Here is an 18,840-nt window from a genome sequence, read left to right on the forward strand (position 1 = left end):
GGGATGGGGGAGCCTGGTGGGCTGCCGTCTATGGGGTCACACAGAGTCAGACATGACTGACGTGACTTAGCAGCAGCAGCAGCAGCATGGTTGAATATGATCTGTGTTTTTATAAATTACTTCAAAGTCACTTATGTTAATTATTCAACATTTTGGCCTCTAAGATAACTTTCTAGTTACCCAAAGAGAAAGTGGCACAAAAACAAAATAATTTCCCTTTAAAATGAAGACTCACTAGGAATTCCCTGGCTGTCCAGTGGTTAGGACTCCATGCTTTCACTGCCAAGGGCCAGGTTTCGATCCCTGGTTAGGGGACTAAGATCCCACAGCTGCTTGGCATGGCAAAATAAATAAAAATTTAAAATAAAAGATAAAATGAAGACTCATTGAAGAATTGTTCAGGAAACATCAAGCTTTATGATGAGAGAAAATATACGGTAGCACAATATAAGCACAAGTCTAAGGCAAGGTCATTTCTTGCTGTAACGAAGGATCCCAATGACAGTGAAATTCCAACCTGATAGGAAAAAGTATTTAAAGCTAAAAAAACACGAAAGCTGCCTTTTTAGCAATTAGAATCACCATGACCTGAGGATTCCCTCAGTACAGAATTTAAGCCTGAAAGTGACTTTGGTAGGGTTTGGAGGATGTAGGGTTTTGTGAGGTAATGACATGTGGGTCAGAGACAGGATTCCAAATTACAGCTTGGTTGAGAATAAAAAAGCCCTTGCAATCTTAACTACAGAGCTGGTGCCTGAGGCTTCTTTAATGAGAGAAAGTCTAGTTTGAGTGCTGGATCAGATTTCTCAAGCTGTATTTCTGACAGAGGAGGCCATGTGGCACATCCCTGCTGATGTTAACGTTGGTCTGTGCAAAATAAACTCTGGACCAGGTCCTAAAGATCTCAACCAGTGGTTTGCAGGGTTACCCGCCCTGCTGTGGGCAAGACCACGGCCGTCTGATAGAATTTCTCAGCAGCCTTCAGCTGACCGAGAAAGTGAAAAAGTAAAAGTGTTAGTTGCTCAGCTGTGTTCGATTCTTTGTGACCCCATGGACTATAGCCCACCAGGCTCCTCTGTCCATGGGATTCTCCAGGCAAGAATACTGAAATGGGTAGGCATTCTCTTCTCCAGGGTATCTTCCCCACTCAGGGATCAAACTCAGAAATCTCCTGCATTGTAGGCAGATCCTTTACCATCTGAGCCACCAGAGAAGCCTGTAGATTACCAAGAGGGCTACATTTTAAGGAACTGTTAAGGATCACTTTTAACATGCATGAATAGCATTCTCTTTCCAATTTGAATGAACTGAGTACCTGACTGAGCCTCTGAATAAAAAAAAATTAAAAATTCTGTTTATATATTTAAAATACCTTTTTAAAGATTCATTTTAAAATTAAAGTCAAAAACATATAAAATTTACCATTTTAATAACTTTTAAGTGTACATCTCTGTGGCTTTAAGTGTATTCACACTGTTGTGCAAGCCCCATCACCATTCCTCTCCTGAATGTTTTCCATTGGTCAAAACTGAACCTCTGTACCCATTCAACAAACGCTCCCATTGTCCTCAGCCCCCAGCCCCTGGCAACTGCCAATTCTACTGTCTGCTCTATGAATTTGACTACTCTAGGTACCTCATATACACTATCCTTTTGTTTCTGACTTATTTCACTCACTTCAAGGTTCATCCATGTTGTAGCATGTGTCAGAATTTCCTTCAAGTTATGTCCAACCTAGATAGCATATTCAAAAGCAGAGACATTACTTTGCCAACAAAGGTCTGTCTAGTCAAGGCTATGGTTTTTCCTGTGGTCATGTATGGATGTGAGAGTTGGACTGTGAAGAAGGCTGAGCACCGAAGAATTGATGCTTTTGAACTGTGGTGTTGGAGAAGACTCTTGAGAGTCACCTGGACTGCAAGGAGAGCCAACCAGTCCATTCTGAAGGAGATCAGCCCTGGGATTTCTTTGGAAGGAATGATGCTAAAGCTGAAATTCCAGTCCTTTGGCCACCTCATTCGAAGAGTTGACTCATTGGAAAAGACTCTGATGCTGGGAGGGATTGGAGGCAGGAGGAGAAGGGGACGACAGAGGATGAGATGGCTGGATGGCATCACTGACTCGATGAACGTGAGTCTGAGTGAACTCTGGGAATTGGTGATGGACAGGGAGGCCTGGCGTGCTGTGATTCATGGGGTCACAAAGAGTCGGACACGACTGAGCGCCTGAACTGAACTGAATATCCGACTGTATGTATATACCATATTTTGTTTACCCATTGGTCTGTCAGTAGATACTCGGTTTGCTTCCATCTATGGCTATTGTGAATAATGCTGGTATGAACATGAATGTATAAATATCTCTTTGAGACCCTTCTTTCAATTCTCTTGGGTATGTACTCAGAAGTGGAATTGCTGGATGATATAGCAGTTCTCTATTTTTAATGTTTGGAGGAGCCACCATACTATTTTCCATAGTGGCACCATTTTACATTTCCACCAATAGCGCACAAGGGTTCCAATTTCTCTGCATCCTCATCAACACTTTATTTTCTGCTTTTTTGAATAGTAACCATCTTAGTTAACATGGGGTGGTATCTCATGGTGGTTTTGATTTGCATTTCTCTAATGATTGATAGTGGCCCCCAAAAAGATTTTCACAACCAAGATAATCACGATGGTGTGATCACTTACCTAGAACCAGACATCCTGGAATGTGAAGTCAAGTGGGCCTTAGAAAGCATCACTACGAACAAAGCTAGTGGAGGTGATGGAATTCCAGTTGAGCTATTTCAAATCCTGGAAGATGATGCTGTGAAAATGCTGCACTCAATGTGCCAGCAAATTTGGAAAACTCAGCAGTGGCCAGAGGACTGGAAAAGGTCAGTTTTCATTCCAATCCCAAAGAAAGGCAATGCCAAAGAATGCTCAAACTATCGCACAGTTGCACTCATCTCACATGCTAGTAGAGTAATGCTCAAAATTCTCCAAGCCAGGCTTCAGCAATATGTGAACCATGAACTTCCAGATGTTCAAGCTGGTTTTAGGAAAGGCAGAGGAACCAGAGATCAAATTGCCAACATCCGCTGGATCATCGAAAAAGCAAGAGAGTTCCAGAAAAACATCTATGTCTGCTTTATTGACTATGCCAAAGCCTTTGACTGTGTGGATCACAATAAACTGTGGAAAATTCTGAAAGAGATGGGAATACCAGACCACCTGACCTGCCTCTTGAGAAACCCGTATGCAGGTCAGGAAGCAACAGTTAGAATTGGACATGGAACAACAGACTGGTTCCAAATAGGAAAAGGAGTATGTCAAGGCTGTATATTGTCACCCTGTTTATTTAACTTCTATGCAGAGTACATCATGAGAAACGCTGGACTGGAAGAAACACAAGCTGGAATGAAGATTGCCGGGAGAAATATCAATAACCTCAGATATGCAGATGACACCACCCTATGGCAGAAAGCAAAGAAGAACTGAAGAGCCTCTTGATGAAAGTGAAAGAGGAGAGTGAAAAAGTTGGCTTAAAACTCAACATTCAGAAAACTAAGATCATGGTATCTGGTCCCATCACTTCATGGCAAATAGAGAATAGGGAAACAGTGGAAACAGTGTCAGACTTTATTTTTTGGGCTCCAAAATCACTGCAGATGGTGATTGCAGCCATAAAATTAAAACTCCTTGGAAGGAAAGTTATGACCAACCTAGATAACATATTGAAAAGCAGAGACATTCCTTTGCCAACAAAGGTCCGTCTAGTCAAGGCTATGGTTTTTCCAGTGTTCATGTATGGATGTGAAAGTTGGACTGTGAAGAAAGCTGAGCGCCAGAGAATTGATGCTTTTGAAGTGTGGTTTGGAGAAGACTCTTGAGAGTCCCTTGGACTGCAAGGAGATCCAACCAGTCCATCCTAAAGGAGATTAGTCCTGGGTGTTCATTGGAAGGACTGATGCTGAGGCTGAAACTCCAATACTTTGGCTACCTCATGTGAAGAGTTGACTCACTGGAAAAGACCCTGATGCTGGGAGGGATTGGGGGCAGGAGGAGAAGGGGATGACAGAAGATGAGATGGCTGGATGGCATCACCGACTCAATGGACGTGAGTCTGAGTGAACTCTGGGATTTGGTGATGGACAGGGAGATCTGGCGTGCTGCAATTCATGGAGTCACAAAGAGTTGGACACAACTGAGCGACTGAACTGAATTGAATGATTGATGGTGTTCAAAATCTTTTCAGGTGCTTCTTGGTCATTTGTGTATCTTCTTCAGAGAATGTCTGTTCAAGCCCTTGACCATTTTAAAATCAGTTTGCTTATTTCTTGTTGCTGAGTTATATGAGTTCTTTATATATTCTGGATATTAACCCCTTACCACATATATGCTTTGCAATTATTTTCTCCCTTTTCACTCGGTTGATTGTGTCCTTTGAAGCACAGAAGTTTTTCATTTTTACGAGGTCCGATTCACTTAATGAGTGTGTGTGTGTGTTGCTTGTGCTTTTAGTGTATATCTAAGAAATCACTGCCAAATCTAACATTATGAAGCTTTTCCTCTATGCATTGTTCGGAGAGTTTTAAACATATCTTTTTAAAATGTGTTGATTGACAGGCAGGTTAGGGAGAAATATCCAAAGGGCAAAGAATGAGAAGAAAATGACCCAGAGAGGTATGCGGCCCTGAAGCCAGCTTTCCCTTTTGACAGCATCATTAAAGCAGTAGATTTGGGCTTTGATTTTAATGGATCATACAGTCCAGGGGACAAGGTGAGCAGTCCAACAGGAAATCCTGAATAGAGGTGTGGCTCAAAACATAAAGTGGATTGTAGTGCTATGTCCTTAGAGTAACAAAGAACTAGAAATAAACCCAACTCTTCCCTTCCCCAAAGGATCCCAGGGAAAATGGCCCATCTCAAACTGAGTATATGGAAAAAAATACATCCCCCGAGAACTCACAAAACTAGCCTTAGCACAGGTTTGCAACTTGAATTAACATCACCAGAATGGTTCAAAAAACCTTGAAAGTGAAAGTGTTAGTCACTCAATAATGTCTGACTCTTTCCATCCCATGGACTGTAGCCTGCCAGGCTTCTCTATCCATGGAATTCTCCAGGTTAGAATATTGGAGGGGGTCATCATTCTTTTCTCCAGGGGATCTTCCCAACCCAGAGACAACCCAGGTCTCCTGCATCACAGGCAGATTCTTTACCATCTGAGCCACCAGGGAAGCCCCAAAGAAACCTTAGATTAAGAACTTAATTTTGGGACTTCCCTGGCAGTACAGCAGTTAAGACTGCATTTCCACTGCAGGGGACACAAGTTCCATCCTTGGTTGGGAAACTAAGATCCTGAATGCCATGTGGTACGGCCAAAAAAAAAAAACCAAAGGGAAAAAAAAAAAAGAATTTAACAGCTCTGAGCGTGTGGTAGAAAAACCTGTAAATATTCTCTGGAGAGAGCTATCTGCAAATCAGAGCTCAAGAAATTGCCATAGCTATTTTTGTCCCCACAAAATATGAATTTACAGTAAAAAAAAAAAAAAAATCACAAAAACATACAAAGGAATGCCCTCATAAGTAAGAACCAGTAGAAGCAAGAGTCAGAAATGTCAGACTCCAAAATAATTCAGATTATTGAAATTATTAGACATAGATTATAAGTTTAAACATTCAGAGAAATAAGGGACTTTCAAAAAGGCTAGGAACTGGAAAAATTAGTGTTTTTTGTGTTCTGTTTGAGTTTTTCTCCACCCCAGAATCATGATTCTGGTGTTGTCCTAGACTATCTTCTAGAAACCTTATTGTTTTGCCTTAAATAATATATAATCCATCTGGAATTGATTCTGGGGTATGATGTGAAGTAGAAATCAAGCTTATTTATCTCCCATATTGTGTATGTTAGCTTATCTTTTTGTCCTCAGTGAAAGGATTTACCTGAATTATCTGATTTGCCCTTGCCAGAAGTAAAGTCCTATATATAACTTAGGACTCACTATAAAGGAAGTTCAATATAAAAAATAATGATATTTAATCTATAAGCGTGTTTTCAGCAAACCATCATTCAAGACTGAAGGCTATGTGTTATACAATAGCAGTCAAAATTAATAAACATGGAGAAATCTTGACAACATAATGTGAGTAAAAGAAGTCATAAAATCACACAAAGTACAATTCACGTAGGTAAGTAAAAATATACATGCATATGTAATAAAAGCATAAAAACATGAATGGGGTTGATACACATCAACTCCAGGCTAGTGGTACCTCCTGGAAGTAGATGGGGGAGAAGAAGAAAGATGGCACTTTAGCTCTTGCATTTGTAAATATCTTCAATATCCATTCCTTAAAAAGTATATTATGCAACGGTGAGTACATAGATGTCAGTTCTATTATTTTTTGCACTTTTATATGTCTGAAATATTTCACTAAAAATACTTTTAAAAAAGAATAGTTTGGAGCATATCAGTCAACAACCACATAAACTATAGCTGGAACACATGATAATATGCTTACATTCAATTTTAAGGTTAAATGGAGAGCAATTTTTAAAATGCATGACTCACAAGTCTGGCGATCTCTGGGTTGCTCAGTTGAAAGCCCCAGATGCAGATCTCTCTCCCCAGCATGTAACACTCATCCCGAACAGTCATGAGCAAAGCTTCCAAGGACATTGGTAGGATGCCTGGCGGGGAGTCATCAGGTCTTACCAGTACAAACTAGAATGTTAAAAAAAACTACAGGTGGGCATCATAAACGGAGGTTCATGTGTCCAAATATGTAGAGAAAAATATCGTCATTAGACAACATTAGAAGGACATTACTTATTAACTTTGGATCAAGTGTGCATTGGGGTTCAACACAAACTTAGGGAGTTCCTGCCTAAGCTTCATGAAAAGTCCCACAAGGCAGAGATTTTTTTCCAGCAGGCTACTGTCCATAACTGGGTCAGGAAATCAATTTAGTGGGTTGTTACCAGCTTTTTCTTTATTTCTTTAATGAAACAGAAAAGAAGGGAAATTATCTGAGTATATACTATGCAGTAAGGAATAACTGTCTCATGACACTTTCATTTTACTGACGTTCGAAATCAAAATGGAGACCCAACCAAAGCAACCCAACATAAACAGCTCTTAGGGTCACACAGATTCCAGTACTTATATACTGGGTCATAATGTTAATTATATTTCTGATGGTGATTATAATTAAAAATACTTGGAAAATACTGCTGACATGGTTATAAATTTGAATAAAGTTTATGATTAACCCTATGATTAAGTAGTGCAGCCTAATTATAATAACTACAACCAGAAAAAATGAATTAGGCCAATGCAGGAGACACAGGAGACTTGGGTTTGATCCCTGCGTCAGGAAGTCCCCCAGAGGAGGGCATGGTAACCCATCCCAGTATTCCTGCCTGGAGAATCCCATGGATAGACCAGCCTGGTGGGCTACAGTCCATGGAATTGCAGAGTCGAACATGACTGAAGCGACTGAGCATGCGCAGGAGCGCAGGTCGGGAAGAGGAGAAGTGGAGAGTGAAAGCCTGAAGGAATATAGTGGGTGCGGGCAGCTTTCCTGAGAATGGGAGTTCAGAAAGAGAGAGAGATTTAGACAGGAACTGTGGGAGGGTTTCTCTGTGGAGGGTGCAATGTAATCACCCTCCCAACCCGAGAAACATTCAGGAAAAATATGGGTGGAATGGATTTGTGTCAAAGTCTTAAGTAATGGTATTTAAAGTACCATCTCTATCTAATTATTTTGTTTAATTTGTTGTCTTGCTTAACACCCAGCATTTTATGAAATCAGTAGGTATGTGGTTATTAAAACACAGACTGTCTTTCTGGGCTGGTGATAGAGAAGTTGTGAAGCTGGACAGTCCGTCTTTGGGTGCCAGGCTCCCCCTTCTGGTCACTCAGGCGCCCCTTCCTGAGCTGACCACTTAGGCTGGCCTCTCTTCCTCCCCCCTGACATTCAACCAGTAGATTTAATCTCAGAAAAGATGTGACATCAGGTTTTTTTCCCCTGAAATCCAAATGATATGCTGTCTTACTCCAAGTGAGATGGGAGGGGTGTGGGTATTTGCAGGTCAAGCTTGATGGCTTGGACGCATCAGATGTCAAGACAAGGAGACATTCTTTTGGAGGGTCGGGAGTGCTGGCGAGGGAGGTTCTGCAATGATGACAAAAGGGATGCTTTTGAGCTGGACTCTCCAGACATAGAGTGGGAGGAGAGGCAGGCTGGCCGTTCCGGAGGTGAAGCGGGGTGAGAACAGGCAGAGCTGCTCGAAGGATGAAGGACGGGGATGGGCAGACTGGGAGGGAGGAGTGGGAAGGTAGGAGGAGTGCCGAGCAGACTTTGGTGCCAGAGTCAGGCTCTGGACGGCATGCAGGCAGGAACGCAGAGCGGGCGACCCCGCCAATTCTGGGCTTGAAGGGATTGAGAATCCATGTTCCTTGGTTTCTTGAGAGGATACACTCACCTTCCTGAGAATCCGTTCATGGTTGATGCTGGCTTTCAAGTCCCTTTTGATGGCTGGACACACAGACGTCTGAGTCTGTACACAACGCTTCTCGTATGTTTTCAGGAACTTTTGAAGAATGGAAACAATGGACTGGGGTGCTCCTTTAGTTTTTCGTTTTCCTTGCTTTTCTCTTGGCATTGTTTCATAGCGTTAAATTCCACTTGGATTCTGAGAACTGTAACTTGCCCTGAAACCCAGCACACAGATATCTTTTTAAGGAGGAGATCACACTTTCCCACTAAAAATGAGCAAATATCGCTGCACACCTTCTCTGAAAATCATAAAGTACTTCACTAATCTTAAAATGAGAGTGGAGAATCAGAGCAGAAAATTTCAATTTGCAAGGACTATACTCATGGAAATGGATTCTTTCTTTTAGATTGTTTAAAATGGGGGAAGTTCTTTGAATTCAATTATAAAGGAACACAATTAACATTAATAGTGGGCTTTAAATACTTCCACGTTCATATTGATTTAAAAGTGGCATAATTTTCTTTCAGACATAATTCCTGCCACGCAGTAATTATAGTGGTTAAGAATGTGGGCTTTGGAAGGTAACAAACTTGGATTTTAGTCTTATCTCCACTACTTGATTTACTGTGTGGCCTTAGAGAAATTATAAACTCTTCAAGCCTCCATTTCCCAATCTGTAAAATGGATTATGGTTGTCATAAAGGTTAAATGAGATGAGTTTATAAAGCACTACACAGTGCCTGGCATGTAGTGATAAGGAAACATTTTTATTATTATTGATGTTATTTTTACTCTGCTGGCTGCAAGAGTCAGTTCTAATTTTTGTCAGTGGGATTGCTGGATCATACGGAATTTTTAGTCTTTTAAGGAACCTCTATGCTGTTCTCCATAGTGGCTGCACCAGTTTACATTCCCACCAACAGTGTAGGAGGGTTCCCTTTTCTCCACACCTTCTCTATCACTTATTAATTTGTAGCACAAATTTTTGTTTTATATATATTGGCACTATGGTATTAATACTGGGTACTTACAAATTTAGAACTGATAAATTTTCCTAGGAGATGTACTCTTTTGACATTACTTAACATCCCTTTTTGTCTCTAGAAATGCTTCATGTCTCAGAGTCACAGATCCCAAAATGTACTGAGATGCGTGGAGGCACTGCACACTTCCAGGGCGCTTGGGGATGTTTTAAATTTTCAAGGGAAGGCTAGCGTCATCTGTTAGAAGCCATACGAACTACTGGGGGTAGTCCACATTTTCAATTTAGGTCACACTTGCATTGGTATCCTATTGCTAGAAATTAGCCCATCACAAGTGAAAAACATTCTAAAAAGGGAGAGTAAACCCAGTAGAACGTAGAGACTCAGGTACTTGGGTAAGGAAAAATCATATTCTTAATAGCTCTGGTTGGGACTTTATAGATTATCTAATCCCTGTAAGCTATCACTGGGATGACCCACTGTCTCAGGACTTTAAGTGCTAAAACCAGGAAAATACTGGGCCAACCAAAATGGCTCTTCACCCTACCACTCACCCGACCCATGGCCAGCACCCAGTTGTAGCTCCAGCATTCTGCTCATAGCTCTGCTCCAGCAGCTCCTGCAGAGCAACCAGACTTGGCAGCTACCCAAAACCTACTTTTCATCTTGGGGCTGGTCTAACTTCTTCTTTTATATGGAACAAAAATGAGGCCCAGGAAGGGAGAGAAGGGATTTGCTCTGGCTGAAAACAGAACTGAGCGTACTGATTCCCAAGACCATTAAAAAAAATTTATTGGCATATAGTTGTTTTACAGTGTTGTGTTAGTTTCTACTGTACAGCAAAGTAAATCAGTGAATCACTGAATCAGCTATATATATATATATATCCCCTCTTTTTTGGATTTCCTTCCCATTTAGGTTACCACCAGGCACTGAGTTCCCTGTGTTATACAGTAGGTTCTCGTTAGTTATTTTATTTTATACATAGCAGTGTATATATGTCTGTCAGGAAGCATTTAAACAGGAGGCTTCCTGTGTGCTGTTTTGGATCTGTCAGGAATCTGTTCCTTATTAATTCCTGAATATCCAGGAATTAAGAGGAGAGGAAGCCTCTCCCGGGGGGGCTGAGGAATCCAGGCATTTCCTTCATTAGTTTTTCTATACGGTGATAAGTACCCTCTTCCTTTTTATGAACCGTATGGTAAAAGTGATTATTTACAACTCTGTCTCTCAGGCTATTTCTTTGGAGCGCAGAGGTTCTCTGTGTTGACTTTGCTGCCCGGGCTTCTAAGACCCTCTCGAGAAAGTGCTCTGCGCCTTCACCCCATCGAGAGGGCGCCTGAGGCCTTTGTGAACAGAGCAAGCCCGGTGCAGAGGCTTTATTGGCTTCCTGCGTAAACCAACAAATATCAGCCTCTTTCTCTCTCCTTTACTTTCTTATCAGTCGACTCCGGACCACCAGGTTCTGGTCCATTAAAGGACCCCAACATATGTCGGGCTCCCCCAGTGATTCAGCAGTAAAGTATCTGCCTGCAATGCATGAGCCGCAGGAGACTTGGGTTCGATCCCTGGGTTGGGAAATTCCCCTGGAGGAGGGCATGGCTACCCATTCCAGTATTCTTGCCTGGAGAATCCCATGGACAGAGGAACCTGGCAGCATATAGTCCATGGGGTTGCAAGAGTCAGACACGACTGAAGTGACTTAGCATGCACGCAGTGTATATATGTCAATCCCAATCTCCCAATTCATCCCACCTCCCTTTCCCCCTTGGTATGTACACATTTGTTCTCTACTTCTGCTTTGTAAATAAGAAGGTTTATAACAGTTTTTTCGAATTCCCCACGCATAAATACATGGTATTTATTTTTCTGACCTACTTCACTCTGGATGACAGTCTCTAGGTCCATCCATGCTAAGACCATTTTTGGAAAGCATCTCTAGTGCTGCTTATCATCAGGCAATTGGCAAACACTGCATAGCACCATGGGAGACTGTGTGGGTCGGGAGCGGGTGGCCCAGTTCACCGGAACAGGTTTGAATCCTGTTTCTGTCCATTACCAGCAGGGTGATCGTGGGTAATCAACTTCTCTTCCTTGAACCTCATTTTCTTCATCTGTACACATGGTGGGAATATTAACTCTTTGACATTTGTGAGGATTATATGAGATAACAATTGTAAAGATTTTTTCATCAGTAAGATGGAGATGATGGTGACAAAGAAGTGTTATGGGGAATAATGAGTTACTACTACTACTACTACTACTAAGTCGCTTCAGTCGTGTCCGATTCTGTGCAACCCCAGAGACGGCAGCCCACCAGGCTCCCCCGTCCCTGGGATTCTCCAGGCAAGAACACTGGAGTGGGTTGCCATTTCCTTCTCCAATGCATGAAAGTGAAAAGTGAAAGTGAAGTCGCTCAGTCGTGTCCGACCCTCAGTGACCCCATGGACTGCAGCCTACCAGGCTCCTCCGTCCATGGGATTTTCCAGGCAAGAGTACTGGAGTGGGGTGCCATTGCCTTCTGAGAACAGAATCTGACACATAGCAGATGCTAAGGAGGGAACCTGAGGCATACTGAGTTTATGTGATTTGCCTAAGGGCAGACACTGGTAAGTGGTGTAGTTGGGATTCAAATTTAGACAATCTAGATCCATAGCCCCCATTTGTAACCACTCTAAGGTACCATTTGTTAGAAACTGTTATGAATTGAATGTTTTCACCTCCCCTCCCCTTCAAATTCAAATGCTGAATCCCCAGTGTGATGATGTGGGTTCTTTGGAAGGTAATTACAGTTAGATAAGGTCATGAGGGTGGGGCCCTAATGATGGGATTAAGAAGAGACAACAGAGCTCACCTCCAACCCATCCACACCCAAGCTGTTGAATTGGCCATCACCTACAAACCAAGGGGGCTGCCTTGGTGGCTCAGATTGTTAAGAATCTGCCTGCAGTGCAGAAGACCTGGGTTCAGTCCCTCAGTTGGGAAGATCCCCAGGAGAAGGAAATGGCTATTCACTCCAGTATTCTTGCCTGGAGAATTCCATGGACAAAGGAGCCCTGTGACCATGGAGTCACAAAGAGTCAGAACAATTGAGCGACTAACACTTTCTTTCCCTTACAAACCAGGAGAACAGGCTTCAGAATGAAATCTATCTTACTAGTATTTTCGTCTTGGATTTCCCAGCCTCTAGAACTGTGAAAAACATTTCTGTTGTCATTGGTATTCTATTATGGAAATGGCAATCCACTCCAGTACTATTGCCTGGAAAATCCCATAGACAGAGGAGCCTGGTAGGCTACAGTCCATGGGCTCGCAAAGAGTTGGACATGACTGAGCGACTTCACTTCAAGCTGACTAAGATGGTACTATCCAATATTGTTTGTTCAGTCGCCAAGTCATGTCTAACTCTTTGTGACCCCGTGGACTGCAGCATGCCAGGCTTGCCTAGCCCTTACCATTTCCAGAGTTTGCCCAAGTTCATGTCCATTTAATCAATAATGCCATCCAACCATCTCATCCTCTGTCACACTCTTCTCCTTCTGTCTTCAATCCTTCTCAGCATCAGCGTCTTTTCTAATGAGTCCACTCTTTGCATCAGGTGGCCAAAGTATTGGAGCTTCAGCTTCAGCATCAGTCTTTCCAATAAGTATTCAGAATTGATTTCCTTTAAGATTGACTGGTTTGATCTGCTTGATGTGCACGGGACTCTCAAAAGTCTTCTCCAGCACCACAGTTTGAAAGCATCAATTCTTCGGCATTCAGCCTTCTTTATGGTCCAACTCTCACATCTGTACATGACTAGCCTTGACTGTTTGGATTTTGTCGGTAAAGTAATGTCTGCTTTTTAACCCACTGTCTAGGTTTGTCATAGCTTTCCTGCCAAGAAGCAATCATCTTCTAATTTCATGGCTGTGGTCACCATCTGCAGTGATTTCAAAGCCTAAGAGGAGGAAATCTGTCTCTGCTTCCACCTTTTCCCCTTTTATTTGCCATGAAGTGATGAGACTGGGTGCCATGATCTTAGTTTTTTTAATATCAAAATTTAAGTTGATTTTTTTCACTCTACTCTTTCACCCTCATCAAGAGGCTCTTTAGTTTCTCTTCTGCTATTGGAGTGGTTTCATCTCATACCTGAGGTTGTTTTTATTTCTCTAGACAATCTTGATTCAAGCTTGTAACTAGGGGAGGGAATGGCAAACCACTCCAGTATACTTACCATGAGAACCCCACTATTCAGTACTACTGTTCACAATATCAAGTATTTCTCATGAGCCTCTTCTGGGTATATACACATATATTCGATAAATATTCTACTTAGACCCTCTTAAATCTTGAGTTTTTCACTTACTATTTCAGTATGAGTATTTCCTTCTGTCGTTTCTATAAGTGTGTGGCCCAGCTTAGCAATTACCTAGGTGATTGGCTAGTAAGTTAATGAATATTTATTGGAGGTTTCCGGAGTGGATACTCCACGGATGCTAGATTTTCTCATCTTGTCTGGTTGTGATTCTCCTGGAAATGGAAGGTGGGGATGGGGGGTGAGCAGGTGAGAGTAGGGGCCTGAGGGTCCTGCCGTCTGGAGAAGCGGTGAGGGGAGAAGAGCCCCTGCCCTGAGTTCTGAGTGCCCTGCCCGCCCAGCTCCAACAGCGGCTAGCTCCCAGAGGGGCAGCTACCTGGCAGGCCTGAGGGGCTGCCTTTTTCGGCCTTCTTCAAAACCCCTGGTGCACACAACAGTTTCGAAAGATCCCGGAAAGAATTCCCACTACCCACCGATGCCGGAAATCCCTACCCTGGGGATGTCTGGGTGGGGAGGCCTATGTCCCTGGGGCGGGGCAGGCGCAAACCAAGCAAGACCTCCACCGAGCCCAGGTCCCAGCGTGTCTGGAGCACCTAATCACGGTTCGGAGTGCCGGTGCAACCTCGCCCTCACCCAGCACGCGCTCCTGGCGCCTGGCCCGCGCCCCGCACTCACTCATGCGCCGGGTCCCTGCCTCCCTCCACCGCCGCCGGGTGGCTTCCCGCGTCTGGTGTGCACCATGGAGACGGCTGCCAGGGGGCGGTAGCGGCTAGGGGCGGAGGCCGGAGAAAGTCAGCGACCCGCGGGGGCCAGAGCGCCAGGAGGAGAGGAGGAACAGCAGGAGGAGGGAAAGAGGAGCAGCAGGAAACAGCGTTCCAGGGTTCGCGGGGGCTCTGCCTGGGACCGGGAGAACTCCAGGTGCCCTTGCTGCGGATCTGGGTCCTGGCAGCTGATGGGGCTGCAAGGGACGAGGTCTAGGAGGGGACAGAGCTGGGGACCCGTGTCCCTGGTTATCAATGGGTCATTGGGAGGGAGGAGCAGAGGTCTCCAAAGAGTAGATGCCTCGGCCTATTTCCCGCCCACGCGATGTCAGCTGTGGACCGCACTGGAGCCCCTAAGTGGGTTTTTCAAAGAAATCGAGGTTATAAATGGTGGTTACAGCCCACAGCAATAAGCAGAAACCAAGGTGAGAGGACTCACCTGCGCACTAGCGAGGTTTCCTTTTGCGACATTTTGTCTCCCCACTCCCAAGAGAAAGGGGGCGCCAGGATAAAGGAGGCTGTTCAGGGGCTGGGCCTGGGAGTTTTTCTGGGGAAAATGGAGAACAGAGGTGCAAAGCAGTTGGAGCTTTGGGAAGAAGTGGTTGGGGGAGGAAAAGGGATTTTTTGTTTGTTTGTTTTTTGTTTTTTCTTTTTGGTCGTGCTGTATGACTTGCGGTATCTTCCCCTACCAGGGATTGAACCCATGTTCTCTGCAGTAGAAGCATGGAATCCTAACCACTGAACTGCCAGGAAAGTCCCTGAAAAGAGATTTTTAAGAAATCTTGCTGTGGGCAGTGGCTTTGGGGCTTGCAAATTTAAGGCCCCCAAAGATATCTATGCCCCAGTCCTGGAAACCTATGAATATGGTACCTTACATGGCAAAAGAGACTTTGTAGATGTGATTAAAGTTATAGACCTTGAGATGGGACTGCTATCCTTGATTCCCTGGGTGGGGCCAATCTAAGTCTGAGAACTTGAAGTAGGGAAACTTTCGCTGCTGTGCTAGAGATGAGTGATGAAAAGAAAGGTCAGAGAGATGTAATGAGAAGCACTCAACTGGCTGTTGCTGGCTTTAAAGATGGCAAAAGAGCCAAGGAATGTGAGCAGTTTCTAGGGGCTCAAAAGAAGCGGAAATGAACTCTCTCAAACCCACATAAAAGCACTCAGCTGTCCTGACACCTCGCTCCTAGTCCAGTGATACCCGTCTGGGACTTTGACCTCCAGAACTATCAGATAATAAGTTATTTGTATCTATCTATCTGTTTATCTGTGTCTCTCACGTAGGGTGTAGAATAGGCTCTTAGTAAATGTTTAATGAAACAATGAATAATGAAATAAATTGGATTAAACAAATTCATAGTAAACTGCAAGTGGAAAATAGTCCCACAACTCCTCCACACTGGCTATTTTTAAGTGTATATTTTAAACCCAAATGGATCTAAGTAGGCCCAAAGTAAACTGAAGCTGTGGGGAAGGTCAAGAAGGGCAGGGAGGGATCCTGTTTGGACAGACTGGACTGTCCAGTGAGCTGCCCCCTAAAAGTTGTCACCCCTAGGTCATTTCTGCTTTGTGCAGCCTCTTCCTTTCCTCTGCTGGGCCCTAGTCCAGGCTTCCTACAATGTAACCAGAAGGACAGTGAGAGGAGTGTGGAGTGGGATGAGAGAGTGCACTTACATTTTATAGACCAGGACTCAAAAGCAGATGCTTAAGAAATAGAGAATGATCAGGAAGGTCAGAGCCCCTGAGGACAGGACAGAGCAAAGTCAGAAACTAGACAGGCCATCAGAGAGGAGATGAGGATCCCTGTGCACCGTGGGCAGGTTTGTAAAGGAAATGTAACACTAGGATTAGGATCAGCTGCAAGTGTCAGAAACCCATTAACACTGGTTGGAAAAAGATAGAAGTTCATTTCCCTTTCATGTTAGTGAAACTCATTGGGCAAACAGTCCAGAGCTGCTATCAAAGGCCCAAGATCATGAAGAATCCAGGCTCTTTCTACTTTATTACTCTGCCATCTTCAGTGTGACTTTCACACATGGCCCCAAATGGGTGCTGAGCTCCAGCCAATTTTGTTCCTATTTCAGATATAAGGAAGGAAAACTGGACAAAGAAGGGCACTTTCTCTCCCTTTAAGGAAATTTCCAGGAAATCGAGTGTAATACCTTTTCTTCTATTCCACTAGCCAGACCTATGGACATGATCATGTGCTGTGGTGCGCTCAGTCGCTTCAGTCGTGTCCGACTCTTTGCATAGCCCACCAGGCTCATACCTAGGGCAAAGGAGGCTGGGAAAGATGGGAAAGATGATCTTTATTCCAGACAGACATGAGCCCAGTGAAAAACGAGAACTTCTGTTATTTACAGAAGAAGGGAAAGATGGATATTGGGAGATAACTAGCAACCTCAGTCACAGCAGCTATTAGCTGCCAGGACCACAAGGATGGCTGGGGCAGTGGGTGCGATGGGCACCAGTTTGAGACTATTATATGGATTCCTCGTACATCCAGCATCTGTGAGTCAGGGCAGCCCAGAGCTCATTTCACAGTTGTTAACATTTTAGGGTGTGACTCACCAGGGCTGAATTACAGGACATGCTAAACATGTGTTTTGAGCTCCTGCAAAGCTGGGAGACAACAACAGAAAATGCAAGGACAGAATTTGATATTTCATGTTTTAAGAAAAACCCTAGCAAAATAGTTTTGGGAAAAGTCAGAACTTTGTTGAACTTCTTTATCTGTCTTTTGCAGTGTAATGTTTTGGTTTTCTGTTTATGCATAGGAAGAGGGTAGATGTTCATGATCTTTTTGGTTCTCAGAGCCCTGATCAGACCTTAAGAATCAACACTAAGGGACTTCCCTGGTGGTCCAATGGCTAAGACTCTGTGGTCCCAAGGCAGGGGGCCCTGGTTCACTCCCTGGTCAGGGAACTGATCCCATATGCCATAACTAAAGATCACATGTGCCACAGCTAAAAAAAGATCCTGCACCCAAATAAATAAAAGCAAATAAATACTAAAACCCCAAAAAAATACAAAAAAGAATCACCCCATAATCATGATTTCTCCCCATTGACTCTAGCAATTGGAGTCTTAGAAGGGGTTTGAGATGAATTTGGCTTTTTGGGGAGAGAGGCTGTTTTGCCATAGAGGAGGAAACCCAGGAGACCTGATGATGGAAAAGAAAAAGAAAGGAAAAGGAGAAAGAAAGAGGGAGAGTGAGCAGAGGAAGGAAGAGATGCAAAGGACGGTGTGAGGTGAGACGGGGCAGAACAGCTCAGGGGCAGTCCACCCCAGAGGAAGTGGTTTATAAATGTCTCCACAACTATATCTACTCCTCCCTTCAAAAGGCAGAACCTAATTACTCTTTCCTTGAGTGTGAGTTGGATTAGTGACTCGGCTGCTAACAAATAAACTAGGACGGAAGCCATGGTGTGAGACCAGGTCATAAAGGGCATCATGACACCCTCTTTGTCTCTTCCTTGTCTTCTCTGGGAGAAGCCAATTACCACTTGGTAAGGTCATCCAAGCAGCCCTAGGAAAGGCCCCCAACCTAGGGCTGTGTGGATGAGATGTCCTGAAAGTGGATCCTTCAAGCCCATTTAAGCCTTCAAGTCCTGTAAGCCTATGAGCAACTCTGAGCCAGAACCACCCAGCTAAGCTGCTCCCAGAATCTCAACTCTCAGAAATTGTATGTAATCATAAACATTTGCTGTATTAAGCCATTACATTTTAGAGTAATTTCCTCCACCTCCAATATATAACTAACACACCTAAGTACTTCTCAATAAAAGATGGTTTACAGGGTGCATGACTCAGCCACTGGTGAGTGGGGAACATCCACTCTCTACTTCCACCTTGCTGACTGAACTCTATTTTGGCCTAGGGGTTAGTAAGCCAGGCATCTCTTCTTTTCTCAGCTATTTGTAAGGCCTCCTCAGACAACCATTTTGCCTTTTTGAATTTCTTTTTCTTGGAGATGGTCTTGATCCCTGTCTCCTGTACAATATCATGAACCTCCATCCATAGTTCTTCAGGCACTCTATTAGATCTAATCCGTTGAATCTATTAGTCACTTCCACTGTATAATCGTAAGGCACTTGGTTTAGGTCATACCTGAATGGTCTAGTGGTTTTCCCTACTTTCTTCAATTTAAGTCTGAATTTGGTAATAAGGAGTTCATGATCTGAGCCACAGTCAGCTCCTGGTCTTGTTTTTGCTGACTGTATAGAGCTTCTCCATCTTTGGCTGCAAAGAATATAAACAATCTGATTTCACTATTGACCATCTGATGATGTCCATGTGTAGAGTC

At 43.6% G+C, this 18,840-nt stretch overlaps 1 protein-coding gene across 5 annotated transcripts in view; it reads right to left on the minus strand.

Annotated features, from left to right (window-relative positions):
• LOC109564601 (uncharacterized) overlaps nucleotides 1-14,503 on the minus strand; it is a 62,550-nt gene extending 48,047 nt beyond the window's left edge. Inside the window, exons 1-4 of one of the 5 annotated variants that reach the window (XM_070793875.1) lie at nucleotides 14,449-14,503; nucleotides 13,825-13,988; nucleotides 8,479-8,707; nucleotides 6,563-6,715 (exon numbers count right to left, since the gene is read on the minus strand). In XM_070793875.1, the coding sequence (XP_070649976.1) occupies nucleotides 6,563-6,715; nucleotides 8,479-8,658 (333 nt within the window). In that variant the 5' untranslated portion in view covers nucleotides 8,659-8,707; nucleotides 13,825-13,988; nucleotides 14,449-14,503. Of the gene's footprint in view, nucleotides 1-6,562; nucleotides 6,716-8,478; nucleotides 8,708-13,824; nucleotides 13,989-14,406 lie in introns of all 5 variants that reach the window. The other 4 variants (XM_070793868.1, XM_070793871.1, XM_070793878.1 and 1 more) reach the window with 4 other exon arrangements.
• Between the last annotated feature and the right edge of the window lie 4,337 nt (nucleotides 14,504-18,840).

Source organism: Bos indicus, chromosome 1, assembly GCF_029378745.1.
Source record: "Bos indicus isolate NIAB-ARS_2022 breed Sahiwal x Tharparkar chromosome 1, NIAB-ARS_B.indTharparkar_mat_pri_1.0, whole genome shotgun sequence".
In the NCBI taxonomy this organism is placed as follows: Eukaryota; Metazoa; Chordata; class Mammalia; order Artiodactyla; family Bovidae; genus Bos; species Bos indicus.